The sequence below is a fragment of the Protobothrops mucrosquamatus genome, unplaced genomic scaffold, assembly GCF_001527695.2.
Source record: "Protobothrops mucrosquamatus isolate PMUCROS unplaced genomic scaffold, P.Mucros_1.0 scaffold1262, whole genome shotgun sequence".
Lineage (NCBI taxonomy): Eukaryota > Metazoa > Chordata > Lepidosauria > Squamata > Viperidae > Protobothrops > Protobothrops mucrosquamatus.
This window is the reverse complement of record NW_015387468.1, coordinates 74,878-94,684: the sequence shown is the minus strand read 5'-3', so window position 1 is coordinate 94,684 and position 19,807 is coordinate 74,878. Positions and strand designations below refer to the sequence as shown.

Below are 19,807 nucleotides of genomic sequence, written 5' to 3'. Positions count from 1 at the left end.
GGATCCACTCAGGAGAGAAACCATTTAAATGCCTGGAATGTGGAAAGAGCTTCAGTCTGAGGGGAAACCTTTATATACATCAAAGGATCCACACAGGAGAGAAACCATTTAAATGCCTGGAATGTGGAAAGTGCTTCCCTTGGAGAAGCAGCCTTTATAAACATCAAAGGATCCACTCAGGAGAGAAACCATTTAAATGTCTGGAATGTGGAAAGTGCTTCACTTGGAGAAGCAGCCTTTATATACATCAAAGGATCCACACAGGAGAGAAACTACATAAATGCCCTGAGTGTGGAAAGAGTTTCAGTAAGAGGAAACACCTTTATGCACATCAAAGGATCCACACAGGACAAAAACCATAAGAATGCCTGAAATGTGGAAAGAGCTTTACCAACGGTGTACACCTTCATTGACATCAAAAGATTCCCATGGGGAAAAACGCTAAATATGCCTGAGTATGCCTTCAGTCATGATACTTGTAAACGCCCTTGAATATGCATGGCACAAACTGGTTCCATGTTGATCTGCTCTTCCTCAGCTATCATTCCCTCCCGCCACTAATTCCCACAGCAGGTTTCTTGCCCATTTCCCCCCTCTCCTAGACATTTGACGGCAGGACGCTTGACAGGGTCCTTGGGAAAGAAGGCGGAAAGGGGAGGCAAGAAAGGAGAAGCTGGGGGATGCGGACGGTTGACCCAGCCCTGCCTGCCCCTGCAATGTATTTTGCAGATATCCTTCATATTAGTTTGATATACTGCCCTAAAACTTAACCCCCTTAAAAATAGGCCAAAACAGCCTCCCCCCCCCAATGAACCCACCAAGGCCCCAGCTTTCCTGCAAGAAACCTCCAAAACTAATCCAGTCAGGTAGAAAAACAGCCCATCTGGCAACAGTTCTCAGCCAACATTGCAACTCATCCTCCCCAACTGCCCTGCTGGATTATGGCTTTGCCTTTTCAAGTAAATAAAACATCACTGTTCGTTTTTTTGTTTCCCCGAAGATTAAACTCAGTCCATTTAAAGTGTTGCAAATTTTTATTAATGAGTCAATTCACCCTTTTCTCTCCTTTTTGCCTCCAACCTCATCCTTAATGCCACTTTTGCTCTCTGGTTAGCAGTTCAAGTTATGCAGCCAATAACTTTTGCCTCATTTGACGACGTCTGTGTTGCAGGAATACATTCCTTGCACGTTTCTTGTACTTATTTGCACTTTCTTGTAACTTTTATATTTTTATCATAACTTTGTAATGTACCTTTCTGCCTTAGCACCTAGGTGCTTGTCACTTTCTAACTGCAAAATAAGGGACTTTCTCAGGCTGAGTAACAAAGGACTTTTTCAACTGAACATGCTAGAAGATTCAGCTGGCTGAAAATGTCCCTTTTCACAACAGATTTATGTGACTCCTGATGCCTTTTCCCATACAAATGTTCTCCTTTTAATAAAATGCTCTTTCAAATGGTTATGCTTAATATTATGGGATGTTTATCTTACTGTCTATGTTTCTGATGTAACATTTCTTCCATCCAATCAACTATTCTTTTGTACTTTTTCTACTGAATGTGTCCTGGACTCCTCTTTTCATTAGGGGAAACCTCTTTGTTAGATTACTTTAATCAGTTGCCTTTAAAAGATCTTCTAACTCTGCCTAATTTGAACAATGTAATGTGTCAGAATCTAGGCGTCTGACCTGCCCCAACCGGGTCCCTTAGGAAAGAAAGACCCTCGACTTCATCGGATTGAAGCAAAAGGTGCCTCTGGTACAAACCAATTCTGGGCTTCTATGGTCTTCATCACCTGTTATTTCCCCCCTCCCTATTTCCATCATGTACACACAATCATATTGTCCATTTGTCCACCCTCCCCCCCAAATGCCCCTCCAGATGGCAGGAACTGGCAGGACCTAACACTGGGGCTAATTCGGCCTTCATTGTTGGAAATGTGACTGAGCTCCTCCCTGTCATTGTTTGATACAATCTAAATGGGTTTTCCAAATGTCAGCCCCATGCAAGACAATCCCCAGGAGAAGGGCGGGGTATAAATTTAATAAAACTAAACTAAACAAACTGAAACTCTTGTAAATTGGATGGTTTCAATGGTCCCCTCGTCTTTAAAGCTTTTTAACAGAAACGAGGCTTTCTAAGGCCAACAAAGGTTTTTGAGATACAGGTAATCCCCAAGTTACGAATGTTCCCTTAGTGAATGTTCGAAGCTACGCGATAAGCGCCCCCTAGTATTTACGAAAAAGTCCCTTAACTACGAATGTTGCAGAGCCACAGCAGTTGTTCACCCTTATGAACGACCGCAGTGGCACTGGAACATTCACCCTATTTTCTCCCTTCCTCCCCCCCCTCAGTAGGGTCTCCCTAGCCACTAGAGTAGAGTAGAATGAATAGAATAGAATCTGGAAGGGACCTTGTAGGTCTTCTAGTTCAGCTCCCTGTTCAAGTAGGAGAACTTGTCCTATACCATTTTTTGTTTACCCTAACATTAAACTCAGTCCATCTAAACCAGAGGTCTTCAAACCTGGCCCTTTTATGACTTGTGGACTTCAACTCCCAGAATTCGTCAGCCAGCATTTGAAGACCTCTGATCTATTTACGGTTGCAATTTATCTGAAGATAAATGTGGAGATTCTTGAATTCGAGAATGTTCTTGTCACTCCATAGAATTGGCACATTTCTCCACAGAAATAGTACAGATCACCTGGGTAAGATGGTTTATGTCCCAGGATTTTGAAGGCGCTGGCAGATATAATTCTGGAGCCACTAAATGTATTCTACCTTACACGGGAAATACGAGAGGACTGGAAAAGAGCTGATGTGCTTTCAATCTACAAAAAGGGGGTAAATGGATTCAGGAATTTATAGACCGATCGGCTTAATATCAATACCTGGAAAAATCTTAGAAAAGATAATCAAGCAGAGGATGTGTGAGCATCCAAAAACAAACAAAACTTATCACTAGAAGCCAGCATGGGTTTACTAAAAAGAGATCATGGCAGACAAATCTTATGGCCTTTTTTTTAAAAAAAAAAAATCAAGTTTTATTAATTTTCCATTTTTACAAACCTTCAGGTATTTAAGGAAGCAACATAGTGGAGTTGAAGTCCACCAGTCATAAATATCAAATACAAATACATCACATCACACGCAACAGATCGGCATCGATCGAATACGGAGATTTACAGATTAGTCTTCAAATAATGAAAAGGAGGACATGTAGGAGGACACTTTTCGAGAGAGGACAGAACTTACAAAAGAAGGATTGTCCTCCCTAAAGGAGGACAATTGGTCACCTTAACTAAATTAGCAAATCAGCAAAATAGACATGGTATATTTGGACTTTAGCAAGGCATTTGATAAAACAGACCACAACCTTCTCCTTGGTAAGAGATTACCATATAGCAGAGGTCTTCAAACCTGGCCCTTTTATGACTTGTGGACTTCAACTCCCAGAATTCCTCAGCCAGAGTGCACACTGGCTGAGGAATTCTGGGAGTTGAAGTCCACAAGTCATAAAAAGGCCAGGTTTGAAGACCGCCTGCCATATAGGGTTAGATTCACAATTGGTTGACCAGCTGCACTCAGCTGTCTGGAACTCTATAGATGGAGGTTCAGTCTTGGGCCTGGTGTGCAACTTCTTCATAAATGATCTGGACGACAGGAGAGGAGAGCTCATCCTATTTGCAGAGGACACAGAAGTAGGAGGAATAGCCAACGCTTTAGAACAGGGGTAAGCAACCTTGGCTCTTTTATGACTCGTGGACTTCAACTCCCAGAATTCGTGAGCCAGCCATGCTGAGGGGAAAGGGAGAGGTTTCCAAGCTGAGCCGTGCTGGTTCAGGAATTCTGGGAGTTGAAGTCCACGAGTCATAAAAGAGCCAAGATGGCCTACCCCTGGGCTAGCCATACCCACGTCCCTTAATTGTTCATTAGCTTCCAGACCCTTGATTGTCTCTGTTGCTCTTCAGCTTGAACAATTTCAATTCGGCAGATTTATTTCTTTTGTGTGTGCGTGTGTGTGAGTGTGCATGGGTTACAACAAGTTTCCAAGCTGAGCCGTGCTGGCTCAGGAATTCTGGGAGTTGAAGTCCACGAGTCATAAAGCGGCCTAGGCCAGAGGTAGGCAACCTTGGCTCTTTTATGACTCGTGGACTTCAACTCCCAGAATTCCTGAGCCAGCCATGCTGAGGGGAAAGGGAGAGGTTTCCAAGCTGAGCCATGCTGGCTCAGGAATTCTGGGAGTTGAAGTCCACGAGTCATAAAGAGGCCATAGTTCCCCCCTGCTGGCTCAGGAATTCTGGGAGTTGAAGTCCACCAGTCCTAAAAGAGCCAAGGTGGCCTACCCCTGCCTTAGAAGACAGGCTCAAACCCCAGAAGCATCTTGACAGACTTGAGGACTGGGCCCTATCCAACAAGGTGCAAGAAAGGTTTTTTAAGAAAACACTGGACAGCCGCTTGTCTAAAACGGCATAGGTTCTCCTGCTTGAGCAGGGGGCTGGACTAGAAGACCTCCAAGGTCCCTCCCAGCTCTATTCTGCTTCTGGTTAAATTCAGTGCTGAGGAAGGGAAGGTTCCCCGCGGGCGACTCTTCCCGTTTCGTAGCTCTGGGGCGCGAGGGGGCGTGGTGCCGAGGCCCCGCCCACGCGCTTCCGGAAGTCCGCTCCTCTGGCGGCGGCGGCGGCGGCGGAGGAAGGGAGGAGGAGAGTCTCGGCCGTCTCCCGCGGCCCATGGCCGGGCACAGCTCCCTCCCGCCGGGCGCCGTCCTCGGGGAAAGCGTGGAGCCTCCCTGGGCAGGCCTGGCCGGTAAGACAGGCCTACAGGGCCATTTGCCTCTGAGCACGTGCAGAGTGTTTTCTGGCTGGCTGGGCGGCGACTTCCTTCGGGGACGCTGCCTCTTTCTCTCTCCCGAAACCGGCCCGCTGGAGCGCAGGGTCGCTCGCCAGGCGGGGGACCGGTGGGCTGGCTGGGGAAGGGCGGCCTGGAGAAAGAAGGGCGGCGTCTCTCTGAAACACCCGTTTTCCCCGTCCCCCCGCCCCCAGGATTCCAGGTCCCATGATTCCCAGCCAGAGGCCGTAGGTTGGGGTGTCGCTGGGATTGGTGGTGGCCTTCAATGGCTGTGTGTGTGTGCGTGTGTGCGTGTGTGTGTGTGCGTGTGTGCGTGTCTGTGTGTGCAGTCCCCGTTTCTCTGCGATAGAGCCGCGAAGGAAAGTGCCTCTGGGCACGTGCAGAGTTTTTTGTTTTTTGCCTGCAGAAGGGGAGGCGTTACCGCCTTGACTTTTAAGGACTGGTAAATTGCCAAACCCAGTTAATGGAGGGCCAAATGGCTTTGGCGGGGGGGGGGGGGGGGGAGAAATGTAGAGGCCCATCTGCCCTTTTTCACAGGTATGGTATAGGGGGTACCTTGCTCAATAGTAGTAACTGTGAGAGGGACCTCGGAGTCCTAGTGGACAATCACTTAAATATGAGCCAGCCGTGTGCTGCAGCTGCCAAAAAAGCCAACACAGTGCTGGGCTGCATTAACAGAGGGAGAGAATCAAGATCACGTGAAGGGTTAATACCACTTTACAAGGCCTTGGTAAGGCCACACTTGGAATACTGCATCCAATTTTGGTCACCACAATGTAAAAAAGAAGTTGAGACTCTAGAAAGAGTGCAGAGAAGAGCAACAAAGATGATTAGGGGACTGGAGGCTAAAACATATAAGGAACGGTTGCTGGAATTGGGTATGTCTAATTTAACGAAGAGAAGGACGAGGGGGGACATGATAGCCGTGTTCCAATATCTCAGGGGCTGCCACAAAGAAGAGGGAGTCAAGCTATTCTCCAAAGCGCCTGAAGGCAGGACAAGAAGCAACGGGTGGAAACTGACCAAAGAGAGAAACAACCTAGAACTAAGGAGAAACTTCCTGACAGTTAGAACAATTAACCAGTGGAACTACCTGCCTCCAGAAGTGGTGAATGCTCCAACACTGGAAGTTTTTAAGAAGAGACTGGACAGCCGCTTGTCTGAAATGGTGTAGGGTTCCTGCCTGGGCAGGGGGTTGGACTCGATGACCTCCAAGGTCCCTTCCAACTTTATTACTATTACTACTATTATTATTATTATTATTATTATTATTATCATTATTATTATTATTATTATTTGTTTTCTCTCCTCTGGCAGGTGGGCTGCCCGGCAACCCCGGGGAGGGGGCCAACCCCTTCTCCTTCAAGGCGTTTGTGAGGAGCCAGGAGCAGAAGGTGGCCACGGCTTCCTCGCATGGGGCCACCAATACCAGCAGCCCCCAGGTGAGAGGGTGGAGGGAGGTTGGGGTTTTTTTGGGGGGGCAGACAGGAAAAGGGGTGGGCTTTCCCCTTTTCGGGCACCCTCCATCCTGACGCCGCTTTCCTCGGAGCAATTCACCTGGGCTAAGAAGCAGGAAGGATTTTGCTGGAGGTTTAGAGTCATTTGGGGAAAGGGAAGTCTTGAATGCTGATCAATCCATTAAAAAACTAATCAATGCAAAATTGATTTGGGAGCCGCTGCTTTCCTAGAGGGGAGAACACGGGCAGGGCCAATGAATTGCCTGCCTCTGGCTGCTGTAGAAGGGCAGGGGAGACCTCTAAAAACCACTGTCATGTGTCTGATTAACGAAACACTTAAAAGGACTTTCAGGCATATTTTTCCTAAAAGCCTTTATTAAGGTTACAGAGACGTCAGTACAGCATGGTGGAAATGCTTAGATCTGGCTGCTTCTTTTCCCTTACACATATACATTCTAAGCATTCCCCCCCCCCCTTATTTTGGGGTCATGGTTCACATCTTCCAATTAACTTGGAAGATGTGATTTACTTCCGGGCTATCCTTATTCTCCTCCCTTTTTCCCTGTTGCCTGGTTTAACTATAAAAATACCAGACAGTTCTGCATATTGTCAAAGCAAGAATATACAGTATTTGCAGCGTTGACAACCACAGCATCACAATATGAATAATAGCCGTTTTCTCTGTTGACGAATGTGCTTTTCACAGAGCAGCTGTTCTCTGTAAGGAGTTGGGCCAAGTCCAAGAAGTTGAGATAGCTCAGGGGTAGGCAACCTTGGCTCTTTTATGACTCGTGGACTTCAATTCCCAGAATTCCCGAGCCAGCTGGGAGTCATAAAAGAGCCAAGGTTGCCTACCCCTGGGATAGCTTATTATCTGAGGAAATTTCTGAAGTTCGTTTCTGAGCTGGGGCAGAAATGTGGCTGGGCCGCAGAGTCTCCTTGATGCCTGTTCGCCTGAAGAGGTGGCTTTGCCATCAGGCCATGGAATCCTGAGAAATCTGAAAAATGTTTGTCTCAGTTATTGATTACTCTATTTTGTGTTTATGCTTTTAATTGCTTTCAATGGTTTTGGTGGTGCAGTGGTTAGAGTGCAGCACTGTAGGCTACTTCTGCTGACTGAGGGCAGTTTGGCAGTTTGAGTCTCCAGATGGTAGCTCGTTGCCCACCCCTGGTCTGTGGCCTCCGGGCTTCCTTCACCTCCTTTGAAGACCTCCGACGCAATTCCTTATTGTCAATAAATGAGCGGTTGTGGCCCTTGAGGGGATTTTGGGAAAGCTACAGCTTCTGCTAGAGCAGGGTTAGGCAACCTCGGCTCTTTTGTGACTGGTGGACTTCAACTCCCAGAATTCCTCAGATAGCCATGCTGAGGGGAAAGGGAGGTTTCCAAGCTGAGCCATGCTGGCTCAGGAATTCTGGGAGTTGAAGTCCATGAGTCATAAAAGAGCCACGGTTGCCTACCCCTGATCTAAACTCATCAAATCATGATCTAGATCAGGGGTGGGCAACCTTGGCTCTTTTATGATTCGTGGACTTCAACTCCCAGAATTCCTGAGCCAGCCTGGCTTAGCTTGGAAACCTCCCTTTCCCCTCAGCATGGCTGGCTCAGGAATTCTGGGAGTTGAAGTCCACGAGTCATAAAAGAGCCAAGGTTGCATAACCCGGCCTAGCATGGCTGGCTCAGGAATTCTGGAAGTCCACCAGTCATAAAAGAGCCAAGGTTGCCTACCCCTGAGCTAGAGGGATCTCTGTCTGCCAGTTTGGTGCAGGAAGGCTGTTTGGTCTCAGCGTAGGGAAGGCGTGAGATGGTCAAAATCCCAAACTTTTTGCTTCGCTTGTAGGGATCGCTGAGGTCCTGCTTCCTGCTGGATGAGAGCTCCTTCTTGGCCGAGTCGCTGGGGTCGAACAAGGACTTGCGAGAGCCGTTTTTTGAAGACCCAACTGCTTTGGACTCCTTGCTGGAAGAGGATGAGGACGAGTGGAGCGGCTCGTATCAGCCCTCGGCCGTCGAAGAGGCCCACCTGGTCAGAGTCCCCAGCGCCTCGCTTAGCAGCAGCACTTTGAACTCCTTCTCTTGCAACCTCTCAGAGCTCCAGACCTTCTCCCCGGACCAGCTGGGAGGAAATGACCACATCTCCTGCAGCTGTCTTGGGAAGGGCGAGCAAAGCTCGCCAAGTGGTGGGATGTCCCCAGAAGATGGCTTCTGCCGACTGTTGCAGCTGCGTTACCAAGAGGTGAGTGTTGGTGTCTCTCTTTGGAAGCTCTTCTCTCTCCTGACCTCTCCAAGACAACAAGGCTACATTCCTAGCAAATGTAATTTTGCTCGGTGTGTATCCCTCTTTTCTTCTTCTAAGGTAGCACGTATTCTCCCCTTCGTGTTTGCCACGAGTCATAAAAGAGCCAAGGTTTCCTACCCCTGATCTAAACTCATCAAATCATGATCTAGATCAGGGGTAGGCAACCTTGGCTCTTTCATGACTCGTGGACTTCAACTCCCAGAATTCCTGAACCAGTCGTGCTGAGGGGAAAGGGAGAGGTTGCCATGCTGGCTCAGGAATTCTTGGAGTTGAAGTCCACAAGTCATAAAAGAGCCAAGGTTCCCCACCCCTGATCTAGATCATGATTTGATGAGTTTAGATCAGGGGTAGGCAACCTTGGCTCTTTTATAACTCGTGGATTTCAATTCCCAGAATTCCTGAGTCAGCATGCTCAGGAATTCTGGGAGTTGAAGTCCACGAGTCATAAAAGAGCCAAGGTTGACTACCCCTGGTTTATCTCATTCTGTTTCATATCAAGTTTCTCTCTTGAACATCAGGAGGCATTCAAAATCTCCTTCCCTTCAGAAAGCTTGGGATTCTATCCTTAACAAACCTTCGTTGTAATTCCTTTCATGTGGCTGAATGGGCAGGCTGGTGACCTGGGTGTGCTTTTCGTGGTCTGGGAAATTTGGGGTGTTTTTCCCCACCCCCTTTCTGGTTGTGGCGTGGAATATAGAAACACAGCATCACACAGATTTTGAAGCATCGCAAGGTTTTCTAGGCACTTTGTGAGAAACACTCGCAGAACTCCCTTTGTGTATCCCAGCCAAAGGCAAGACACTTTCACCTTTTTAGCAAGTTGTCCTTAATTGTGACGTCGGACTGATTTTCTGCCTTGTTGCCTATGCATGCAATTGCCCACTTTTGAACAGTTCTTTTCCAGGATGTCCAAATCCTTCAGCGTCTGAATCTTTTTTTATATATATATAGCTGAAAGAAGAAAATTCCAAGTTAACAAGTACACTCAGCCATATTCAAGCTGTTTCTGACTCTCAGGCAGAAAGGTGAGTATAAAATTAAGATTTGTAGAAAAATAAAACCTCTAATTCAGTGATGGCGAACCTTTTAGAGACCGAGTGCTCAAACTGCAACCCAAAACCCGCTTATGCATCGTCGAGTGCTGGGTGGGCGTGGCCCATTGGGTGGGCGTGGCTGTGGTGGTACCGGCAGACTGGGTGGGACTAAAAAGTTCAATCAATCAATTCCAACTTTGCAAGATCTTTTTTTTTCCCGCGAGAAGTTGAAATTGACTGACTGATTGAACCTTTTTTCTTTTTGCACACGGCGGCGGAGGCCTAAAGCAAAAATGTTTTATAAAACCGAGCTGAAGGCCTAGGACTGGGGCGACGGCACGGGTGAGTGCCGCCTCTGGCACCCGTACCATAGGTTCGCCACCACTGCTCTAATTGGTTAGTTCTCTTGACCTGAACCCCCTGAATCAAGAGAGAAAGTACATTTAATCCTGAGAAATAAAAGATGGGCTCCCGTAGCACTCTAAATATCTGTGAAGGTGTGGCCATTCCAGAGGGCGGGTTACAGAAAAATGCCCTGAGGTCACATGAAGGCAGATTGTTTGACATTAGAAAAATACTTCTTCCTGGTGGAACCATTTCCACAGTGCAGCCAGGCAGCTGTTGGGCTCTTCCTTGCTGCAGAGGTGAGCCATAATGTCAAATCTTCTTTACAAGACTAGCAGTCAAGCACGATGATTATGGATGCCTTCTTTAGGATTCCTTGCTGAACGGGGGATAGGATCGAATGGCCCCTTCCAAGTTCAGTAACCTAAAATGTTTGTTTATGTAAGTTATCTCATTCGGGGGACATAAAGTTCCAGGTTCCGACAAGGTAGCGAAGGGTTTCCTTAACGTATGCGTTAGCAGACCTGCTTTAAAAGGCGCTGTCACGCCTCCGTCGCAGCCTGACTCCGAGGAAGACATGGAGTTCCCTGTTGAGGCCCAGGAGGGGGTGTCTGTGGCTTCGGAGGACTGTGGGGAGGAGCAGGCTGAGGCAGGTCAGGGCCCTTCAGGTTTGGAACAGGGAAGGCAGAGCTCAGGCGAGGAGCAAGGCCCCTCCCCACTGATCCTAGAGCAAGGAGAGCAGAGAGGATGAGGGAACAACGGCGGCAGGCTCACTTGCTCGGGAGGAGAGCATCCCGCCCCATTCCACAAGGCACACCTGGGGAGTAGGATTTAAGGAGACGCTGTGGGGTGGGGCATTTGCCGGGAACAAACGTGAAATCTTGAGATCGTGTGCTCTTGTAACCTGGACACTTTGTATTCTGGACCAGTTTGCTTCCTGCTGATATTTCCTTGCAGTCTGCAGTTCACAGGCAAGCTGAGAGTTAAAAGGATTCTACGTTTACTTGTTATCTGTCTTGCTTTAAGAACAGTGTAAACTTCCCTGGCTGTTTTTGTTTGAACTCGTGCCAGCATATGTGGGGGGCTTTTGAGTGAACATTGGCAGTGATTAAAAAGACTATTGCTCTGGCCAGCTGATTGCTTTGCCTCCGTTTGGGGCCCTGGGTCATCACAGGCGCCCTTGCTCATCTCGTGCTCCCGGGGGACTGCGGAGGGCAGAACTCGCCAGACTTTTCTGCAGGCTAGAGACCAAAGTGGACTCGTTCCTTCTCTCCACTAGAATAAGGCACCTGGAAAGGACTTTAGAGAAGAACAAACGGAAAGAGGAGAAGGAGGCTCGTGAGTTGGAAGCCATGGTGCAACAAGTGGAAGAGAACCTCCAGTTAATGACGGTGGGTCTGGGGCGCCGTGGGAACGAGCTGGGTATCAAGTTAGGTCTGGGTAAGGTGGTAGCTGATCCTGCTGCCTCATTCTGGGGCTCCGAGATGGATGGGTGCTTCTTTCATCCTCGCGCCAAAATATGATAGGGGAGCCATCTGCTGGTGGTCCTTCTCTCCCGGAATTAAGAACCATGGGTCGTGTTTGCCTGCAGCCCTCCCCCCCAAATAAGCCTTTCTCTGCTTTCTATTCCAGAAACGGGCCATTAAAGCAGAAAACAACGTCATCAAGCTGAAGCAGGAAAACTTGCACCTTCAGGTACACAGCGAGGCCTCGCACCAGTGTGACCGATAGAGACATTCTGAAGGAATTTGGGGGGAGATGAGATAAGGATAAGGATTGAAGTGTAAGGACCCACTTCAATCCCACATCTTAAGAAAGCAGAACTCTTGGGAGCAATCTCTTCCAACAGGAACTTTTATTAAGAGTAGTTGATAGCAGGCATAATGGACATGATCTGAGGGATTCCCTTACAGATCGATTATTTTAAAGTGTCCCGAAGCAAACCCCACCCCACAGTTCATCCGGGTGGTTCAGACCGGCCAATCCCCAGGTGTTAAGTCCATCGATGGGAAAGGGAAGATAACATCAGTCCGGCTCCGTTTGTGCGTGATCATTCCACAGCTCTTCACACCTTTTGAGGATGGAGAAATAAACCAGATCCCGGAGGTTTGTATCTGTTTCCTAGCTGCCCGGTAGGGAGGAGAAGTTCAGAGGGGTGCATAGTATAGGAGGCAATTTGTTAAATTGTAATGGTTAGCAGACACAAAGGGGAATAAATAAAAGGTTACTTTGTAGTGAATAGAGGAAGTGAAAGTAATAAGCCTGCATGCATATCCCCCCTCCCCCTTGGGAGTATGGCAGAATCCAAGGAAGGGTGAGAATTGATTTTAGATCAGAGGAGATAGATAGAAAGGAAATATAACTGGATTCTGACACACAGAGTCCTTGACTTACAACTGAAGTTGGAACCTGAAATCTGGTCATAAATCAAGGCACTTATGGTCATAAGTCAAGGCACCCACCCTTTTTCTGACATTTTTTTGGTGGCAGTTGTTAAGTAAATGCTGCCACCAAGTGAACACTGGTCATTCATGAATTGCACTCACATGACTGGGGATCGATCACCGCAACTGGTCGTAGTTGATGGGCTGCAAGGCAGCTGACCTACAGTCACGGGCTGGGGGGGGGGCAGAATGACCATTTACAATGGCCAGGGGTACTTTATGGGGCATAAAGCACCCATCCTGTGGCCATGCATCAATTTGAACGGTCATTAAGCAACTGGTGGTAATTTGAGCACTGCCTGTATTGGAGCAGGTAAATCCTAGATTTCACACACAGCAGATTGTGCAGAGTGCCGCCGGTGAAGCATGTTGTCCTTGCTTGAACGGAAAGAGCTTCTGAGGTTCAGGTGCACAGCCTCTAACTCAGTGGTGGCGAGCCTATGGCACGCGTGTCAGAGGTGGCACTCAGAGCCCTCTCTGTGGGCACATGCACCATGCCCTGGAGATGGCAACCGTCCCTCGCTAACTCGCCGAGCTCCCACGTGGCTGGATGCATCCCAGCACGGCTGGTTTCCCTCCTTCCCCCCCCCCCATCCCATCCCTCCTGGCCTCGCATGCTCTCCTTTTCCCGGGCACAACCCACTGCATCGCCTCCTCAGCTGTCGGCCGGCCATCCAGCTCAGAGGCAGTTTCTCTGAACTGCTGGTGGTGGGCTGCGGAGGCCCAGAGTGCGCCAGTCAAGGGGCCGGCAGGCTGTGGCTGCTGACGGACACTGTCGGCCCCCATGCATTTGCTGGCTTCTGTGTGCGGGGGCCAATGGTGTCAGGCAGCAGCTGCCCCGGCCCCTGCCTCTCCTTGCCCTGCGACAATGGCACCCCTGCCCTGCCTCGCCTTTCCCAGCCTCACCCCGCAGGACAAGCCTCCTGCCCACCGCCCCACCTGCCAGAGACCCCCTGGATCTCCCCCAATCCTGCCCGGCCCCCACAGGCGTCCCTCCCCACGAGCAACATTGAGGTGACCATGCCCAGCTTGGCCACACCCACCCAGTCTGCCATGACCCCAGCCATGCCTGCCCAGTAAGCCACGCCCACCTGGCACCCGGTGATAAATAAGTAGGTTTTGGGTTGCAGTTTGGGCACTCAGGCTCTAAAAAGTTCGCCATCACTGCTCTAACTGCTCCCCTCTGCCCTGTTTCTTCCCAAGCCAGCTAGGGATCTAAAACGAGCAGCTGCGCCAGCTTCTGGAACCGTGGTTCTAGCTGGCTATGGATCTGTGGGTTCTGAGCCGATCTTGACTCGATGCTGGTGGGAAGACATGGTTTCTACAGGCCTTGTAAGGACAGATAGTTCCTATTTGAAAAGTCAGTGGGGTAGAAGAGTATGCCTTGCAAAGCAACCTTTCCTGTAATTAAATGCTGATTATTATTATTATTATTTTAAAAAAAGGGGCTTTCTAAAATAAAGATATAGAGAATTAAGCTGATCCTACACAAATCTACTTGGAAGAAAACCCTGGAGATCTTCCTTGGACCTTGAATGTTCCACCAGAAACATCCTTAGCTCACGTCACACTTTGAAAACCCCAGGGCTGAAAAAGCAATGTTTGGGAAGTCAGCAACTAATGGAGGCTTCTTTGTTTACACGAAGGTTCAGATGGAAAACTACAAATTGGAGAACCAGGCCTTAAGATCTGGCCATCTAGAAAGCCTGGCTGTAGTCAAGCAAAATGCAGATGTTGCCTTGCAGAACCTTCTTGCTGTGATAACAAGATCTAAATCGTCAATCAAGTAAGTCTTGAGTAGATGAAGCAGATAGGAAACACTGAATTCATACAAGGCGCTAAGCTTTGCTGAACAAGCCACAGTTGGTTTAATCAGGGCTGAAACGAAGGAAATCCCATTAGAGCTCAGTGGCGCATATCCAACTAGCCAACTAGAGGGTTTATAGTATATCCCACCTTAGCCATGAAAGGCAACTGGGTGAGATTGGGCCAGTCCCTTTCCCAGCCCAGTTCACCTCACAGGGTTGTTGTAAGGAGAAATTAGACATGTTCCCCGCTTTGAGTTGCTTAAAAAAATTAATAATAATAATAATAATAATAATAATTATTATTATTATTATTATTATTATTATTATTATTATTATTAATAATAATAATAATAATGATAAAGTTGGAAGGGACCTTGGAGGTCATCTAGTCCAAACTCCTGCTCAGGCAGGAAACCCTATACCATTTTGGACAAATGGCTGTCCAGTTTCTTCTTAAAAACCTCCAGTGTTGGTGCAATGGTCCCGGAGTTTAAACAAATTGCTAAAGTCTAAATAGTGAAATAGTATGATGAGTAGGCCTTTCCCAGGTGCTAGTATGTTAATTCCTGCTGGGTTTTTTTTTAAAGTGTCTTCAAAACACTTCCAACTTACTAAATGTCGCAAGGTTAAATTCTACCCTTCGGCTTCGATGTGGTAGCTGCACAGCATAATTCCTAATTATATTGATTATAAGACAAAATGTCACCGTTTATAGCTAAGGAAAATAATGTGGGCTTTACAATCCATGCATCCAGCTTATTGAATTCAGCCACCCAGCTGCTAAAACACCATTCAGGTGCATTTATTTACAAAGGGGTGCACAGATTGGTAACCTTTATTCTGAACCAGACACTTGAATTCCCAAACCTTAATCTTGTAAGAATCCAAAATGGCTGGAAAACAAGGTCAGAGCAGAAAACCTTGGGGTGACTCACATTTCCGTGTGTGTGTGCTTGTTCCATGGAAGCTGGGCCTCTGAGGCAAAGAGGGTATGGTTGTGATCTCAAACAAGAGATAGGATTTGTTGTTTGCTTTGGTGAGGAGGGAAAATGGGGATAAATTAAATTAGCCTATTTAAAGTTTTGAGTGGTCCACTCCAAAATAGTAGGTGCTAGGGACCACCACAGAAAGAGCAGGGTGTAAGAGAATATAGAATTGAATAAATTGGGTCTGCCTGCATCACTGCAGGTAGCAACGTAGCTGTCACCAGGGCACTTATCCCCATCTTACGTTCCTTCTAGGCAGCTGGTTTCTGGTGCAGAAGAACTGCAGCTTGTGGCCGACCTTCTGAAGTCTCTAGACAAAATATCTGAGATACCGTCACAAGGAACCCCCTGAGAATCTATTTATTACCTCTCGTTCTTGGAGAAAACTTAAGATTGGAAGCTGGATTTTTCAATGGTTTTGTGCTGTGATCTTTAACTTCTGAGACTGTTAAGAAAAGTTGCAGCTCTTGAGTTATTAACCTCTGGATGGATCAACGGAAAGTTATTTCATAACGTGCAAAGATAACCAAATGTTTTCACACTTCACTGGCTGGCTGCTCATTTAGAGATTGCTTTAAAAGTCTAGTCAGGAATATATTTCTTATTTAACTTGGCTGCCAGCCCGAGTTGTCCTCGCGCGCACAGATATTGTTGTTATTATTAAAACCGTCTTCTTGGTAGAAATCACGTTTCTTGAAAACCAGCTGTTGTACAGATGCGATGGAACCGTTTATTGCTTTTGCCTAGCAAAGTATCCCAAGATTTAACCTTCTGAATATACAGTTTTTGAAGCTTTTTAATTTCTCCAGGTTTTTGTAATAGTATTATTTTTAAAATTAAAATGAAACTGCAAGTATGGAGTTTGGTTTGGCTTATGTTTTTGTTTTTTTCAATCATGAAAAAGTCTGTAAGCAAATGCCTCTGCTTTAAGGATGGGTTACCTGTTCTGGAAGGATTAGATACTATTCTGACCTCTTTTTTTTGGCAGAAGTTTCCATCTGCTGCCTGTGATGAGAATGCACATAAATGTATTTTTATAGTTTTATGCTTATGAGTACCTTTATATATTTGGTTTTCTGTTATATACTGCTCAGAGTCATGTTTTTGTAAGATGGGCAGCCACATAAATATGACACCTATATAAAATGCACCCCTTTTCCAGTTTAGTAATGGTTTAGCCGAGCTAAAGGAAGGATTTACAACAATTGGAGCATTTTGAAGGTTGTGGATGTGTGGATGATCCAGAGTTGTTACCTAAAGTCACAGAAAGAAACTGATAAAAAAAAGAATTAAGCAGCACCCATTGAGTAGTGCCAAAAGGCATTAATCTTGGAATTAAATCTATTAAGAAATAATTTTCTTAAAGGATACTAATTAAAATCTTATAATGCACCTGGCTCCAGTTGAGGTTCGTTGTGGGGATGTTGTGTTTTGACTTCTGAAAGACTGGATGTAAATCTCATCAATAACTTGACTAGAAGGATTCAGCCACCTATTAAAACTGACCCCAAGTTCATAAAAAAAAAGTGTTAAACAGCTCAGTGTTTCTCAAATCTTGGCACCGCATCATTTTTACAGAAAATCACACATGGGTGTAATTTCTCCCCTTTAATATATTTAATACTCTCATGGTGACATTTGCCTTTCCTCAATCCCATTAATGTAAATATTAGGATTTCAAGCCTAAATCCTAGATACGGTGTGAGCTTACTACATGTGCTGGGCCCAGAAGTCATTTTCTCTGCGGTTCTGTGATTTCTTCCACAAACCAGGATTGAGCAAGGATTGGCTGAACGTGCTTGTTTAGTTTGCAAGCCACCTTCCATTCAGAATCAGAATCTGGAGGTCATCTAGTCCAACCCCTTGCTCAAGCAAGAGACCCTATACCAGGGGTAGGCAACCTCGGCTCTTTTATGACTCATGGACTTCAACTCCCAGAATTCCTAGCATAATTGAAGTCCATGAGTCATAAAAGAGCCGAGGTTGCCTACCCGTGCCTATACTATTTCAGACAAGTGGCTAGCCAGTCTCTTGAAAACCCACAATTTCTGGTGGCAAGCTGTTCCACTGGTTAATTGTCCCAACTGTCAGGAAGTTTCTCCTTAATTCCAGGTTGCTTCTCTCCTTGCTTACTTTCCATCCGTTGCTTCTTGTCCTGCCCTCTGGTGCTTTGACCCCCTCCTCTTTGTGGAAGCCTCCCAAATACTGGAAGCAGCGCTCCTATTTTCTCCCTAACAACCCTGCGAGGTAGGCTGGTTCGCTCAGCATTGTCAAATGAGGCCGAAGCGGCTACCCTTGAAAACGGAGCCTCCACACCACAGTTCAGTACCTTCTACGCCAGGAGTCCCCAACCTTGGCCGCTTTATGACTTGTGGACTTCAACTCCCAGAATTCCTCAGCCAGCATGGCTGGCTGAGGAATTCTGGGAGTTGAAGTCCACAAGTCATAAAGCGGCCAAGGTTGGGGACGCCCGTTCTAGGCTACTGCAGGCCAGCGAACCGCCCGCCAGCTGCAGGAGCTCCTGCAGACTGGACGGCTCTTTGTATGAAAGCGCGCCGTGCGGATTGCGTTCATTGGCTACCGCCACTCGTAGCACACACCCTCCCGTTTCTTTTCCTCCTGATTGGCTGGTCCCGAGACATCACGTGTTCATACCACAAGCCTCCCCCTGCCTTCTCGTTTTGCGCTGCTATTGGATGACGCCGGCCAGGTCATCCGCGGCCGGAGATTGGCAAAGCCCCGAAAAGAAAGCGAACGGCGGATTGGCCAACGCTTGAGTAGGAAGGCGGAGCTTGGGCTATCGTTGGCCTCTAGAGAGGAGGTAGGCGTGGCTTTCTCTTTCCTGAGCCTGGAAAAGGGTTGTTGTAATTCCGGCTTGCTTAGCCCGTGCGTGACGTCACTTCCTGGTCCGTCACCCGGCATGTTCCCCGCTTCCGGCTGAGGGTTGCAAGCGATTCCTCGGCGCCCGGCGGCGGCTTTGAGCAGGTGAGGCCCGCGTCGTAGGTCAGGCTGGGGCAGCCTCTTTCGGGACGAGGAGCTAGGCCCACGGGAAGCCACGGCTTGCTTAGCTGGGATTTCTTGAGCCAGCCGAGGATGGGCCGGGTTCACACACGCGAGTCAGGACCCAGCCCCGCAGCGGCGAATGGGTTGTGTGAACGCAGCAGAGCCGGAGGGGGTGGGCGGCTTTAAAAGGAGAAGCTCGGCGCCTCCCGAGACCCCCCCCCTTTCCCGTGTCCACGTTGCACGTTTGGAGGGTGCTTTTATCTTAGGAGTGGCGCTTCTTCCGGGGTCTTCCTTTATGCGTGTCAGGAGCACCTGCAAGTTCAGAGAAAATAGGTGTAAAATAGATCATTGAACATATAGCACGTGCTGCCTGAAGAGCCGCCCAGAATGGCTTTGGACGGTGAGATGGGCGACAAATTTAATAAATCGATGCATACATCATTTTAACTACGAGCCAGCCGTGTGCTGCAGCTGCCAAAAAAGCCAGCACAGTTCTAGGCTGCATTAACGGAGGGATGGAATCAAGAACTCATCAAGGAGAGAAGCAACCTGGAATTAAGGAGAAACTCTGACAGTGAGGACAATTAACCAGTGGAACTGCTTGCCACCAGAAATCGTGGGCGCTCCAGGTTTTTAAGAAGAGGCTAGATAGTCATTTGTCTCAGATGGTGTAGGTTCTCCTGCCTGAGCAGGGGGTTGGACTAGAAGACCTCCAAGGTCCCTTCCAACTCTATTATTCTATTCCATTCCCTATTCTATTCTGTTCTGTTCCATTCTAATTTCTATTCTGTCCCGTTCCTGTTCCATCTTTTATAGTTCATTATATTCTATATATCAGACATGTCAAACACAAGGCCTGGGGGCCGGATGCGGCCCGCAAAGTGGTTTCATGTGGCCCGCGAAGCCATCCTGGAAACAGTGAGGGAACGGCCCCCGCTGCCTTGGCCCAGGCCGGCCGGGAGCCAATGTACAATTTTGTGGTGGCCATCTATGCTGAAACACATTCAGTCTTAGCTCCACAAGGCCATCCAGAAACAGCGAGGAACCAGCCCCTGCCACGTCGGCCCCACCCCCTGGGTGCATGCCGGGGAGGTGTCACCCTTTGTGAGGAATGAAGAAATGGACCATGCCTTGGCGCTTGCCCCGGTCCCACCCTCTTCTGCATAGACCCTCAGATCTGTCCCACTCCTGCCCAGGCCCCCACAGGCACCCGTGATGCGAACGATGTAGAGCTGGCCATGCCCACCCAGTAGGCCACACCCACTCCATCCACGCCCACCCAGTAGGCTGCACCCACTCTGGCCACACACCCCTGAGGGCAACCGCAATGCTGATGCGGCCCTCAATGAAATTGAGTTTGACACCCCTGCTGTATATGAAATACGTGTGGCCCCTTTTTATATGACTTTTCTGCCTCGTTTGCAGGTGCCGCAGTGATGGAGCTCGAGGCGGAGCGAGAGAAAATCAGGCGGGAGATCGAAGAGCTGGAAAGGAGTTTGGGCCCAGTCGTTCCCTCGGAGGGGATTGAAGAACTGGACTCCAGCCTGGAATCTGGCTCTGAAGAGGAAGGTGCGGCCTGGGGGGGGGGG

The 19,807-nt window shown here is 48.0% G+C and overlaps 1 protein-coding gene across 1 annotated transcript in view; it reads left to right on the top strand.

The window, feature by feature from the left end:
• LOC107292085 overlaps positions 1 to 19,807 on the top strand; it is a gene marked incomplete at its 3' end in the record, with an annotated part of 196,831 nt that overhangs the window by 102,185 nt on the left and 74,839 nt on the right. The window contains 2 exon segments of the mRNA XM_029285080.1: positions 1 to 396; positions 5,469 to 5,474. Of these exon segments, the coding sequence (XP_029140913.1) occupies positions 1 to 396; positions 5,469 to 5,474 (402 nt within the window).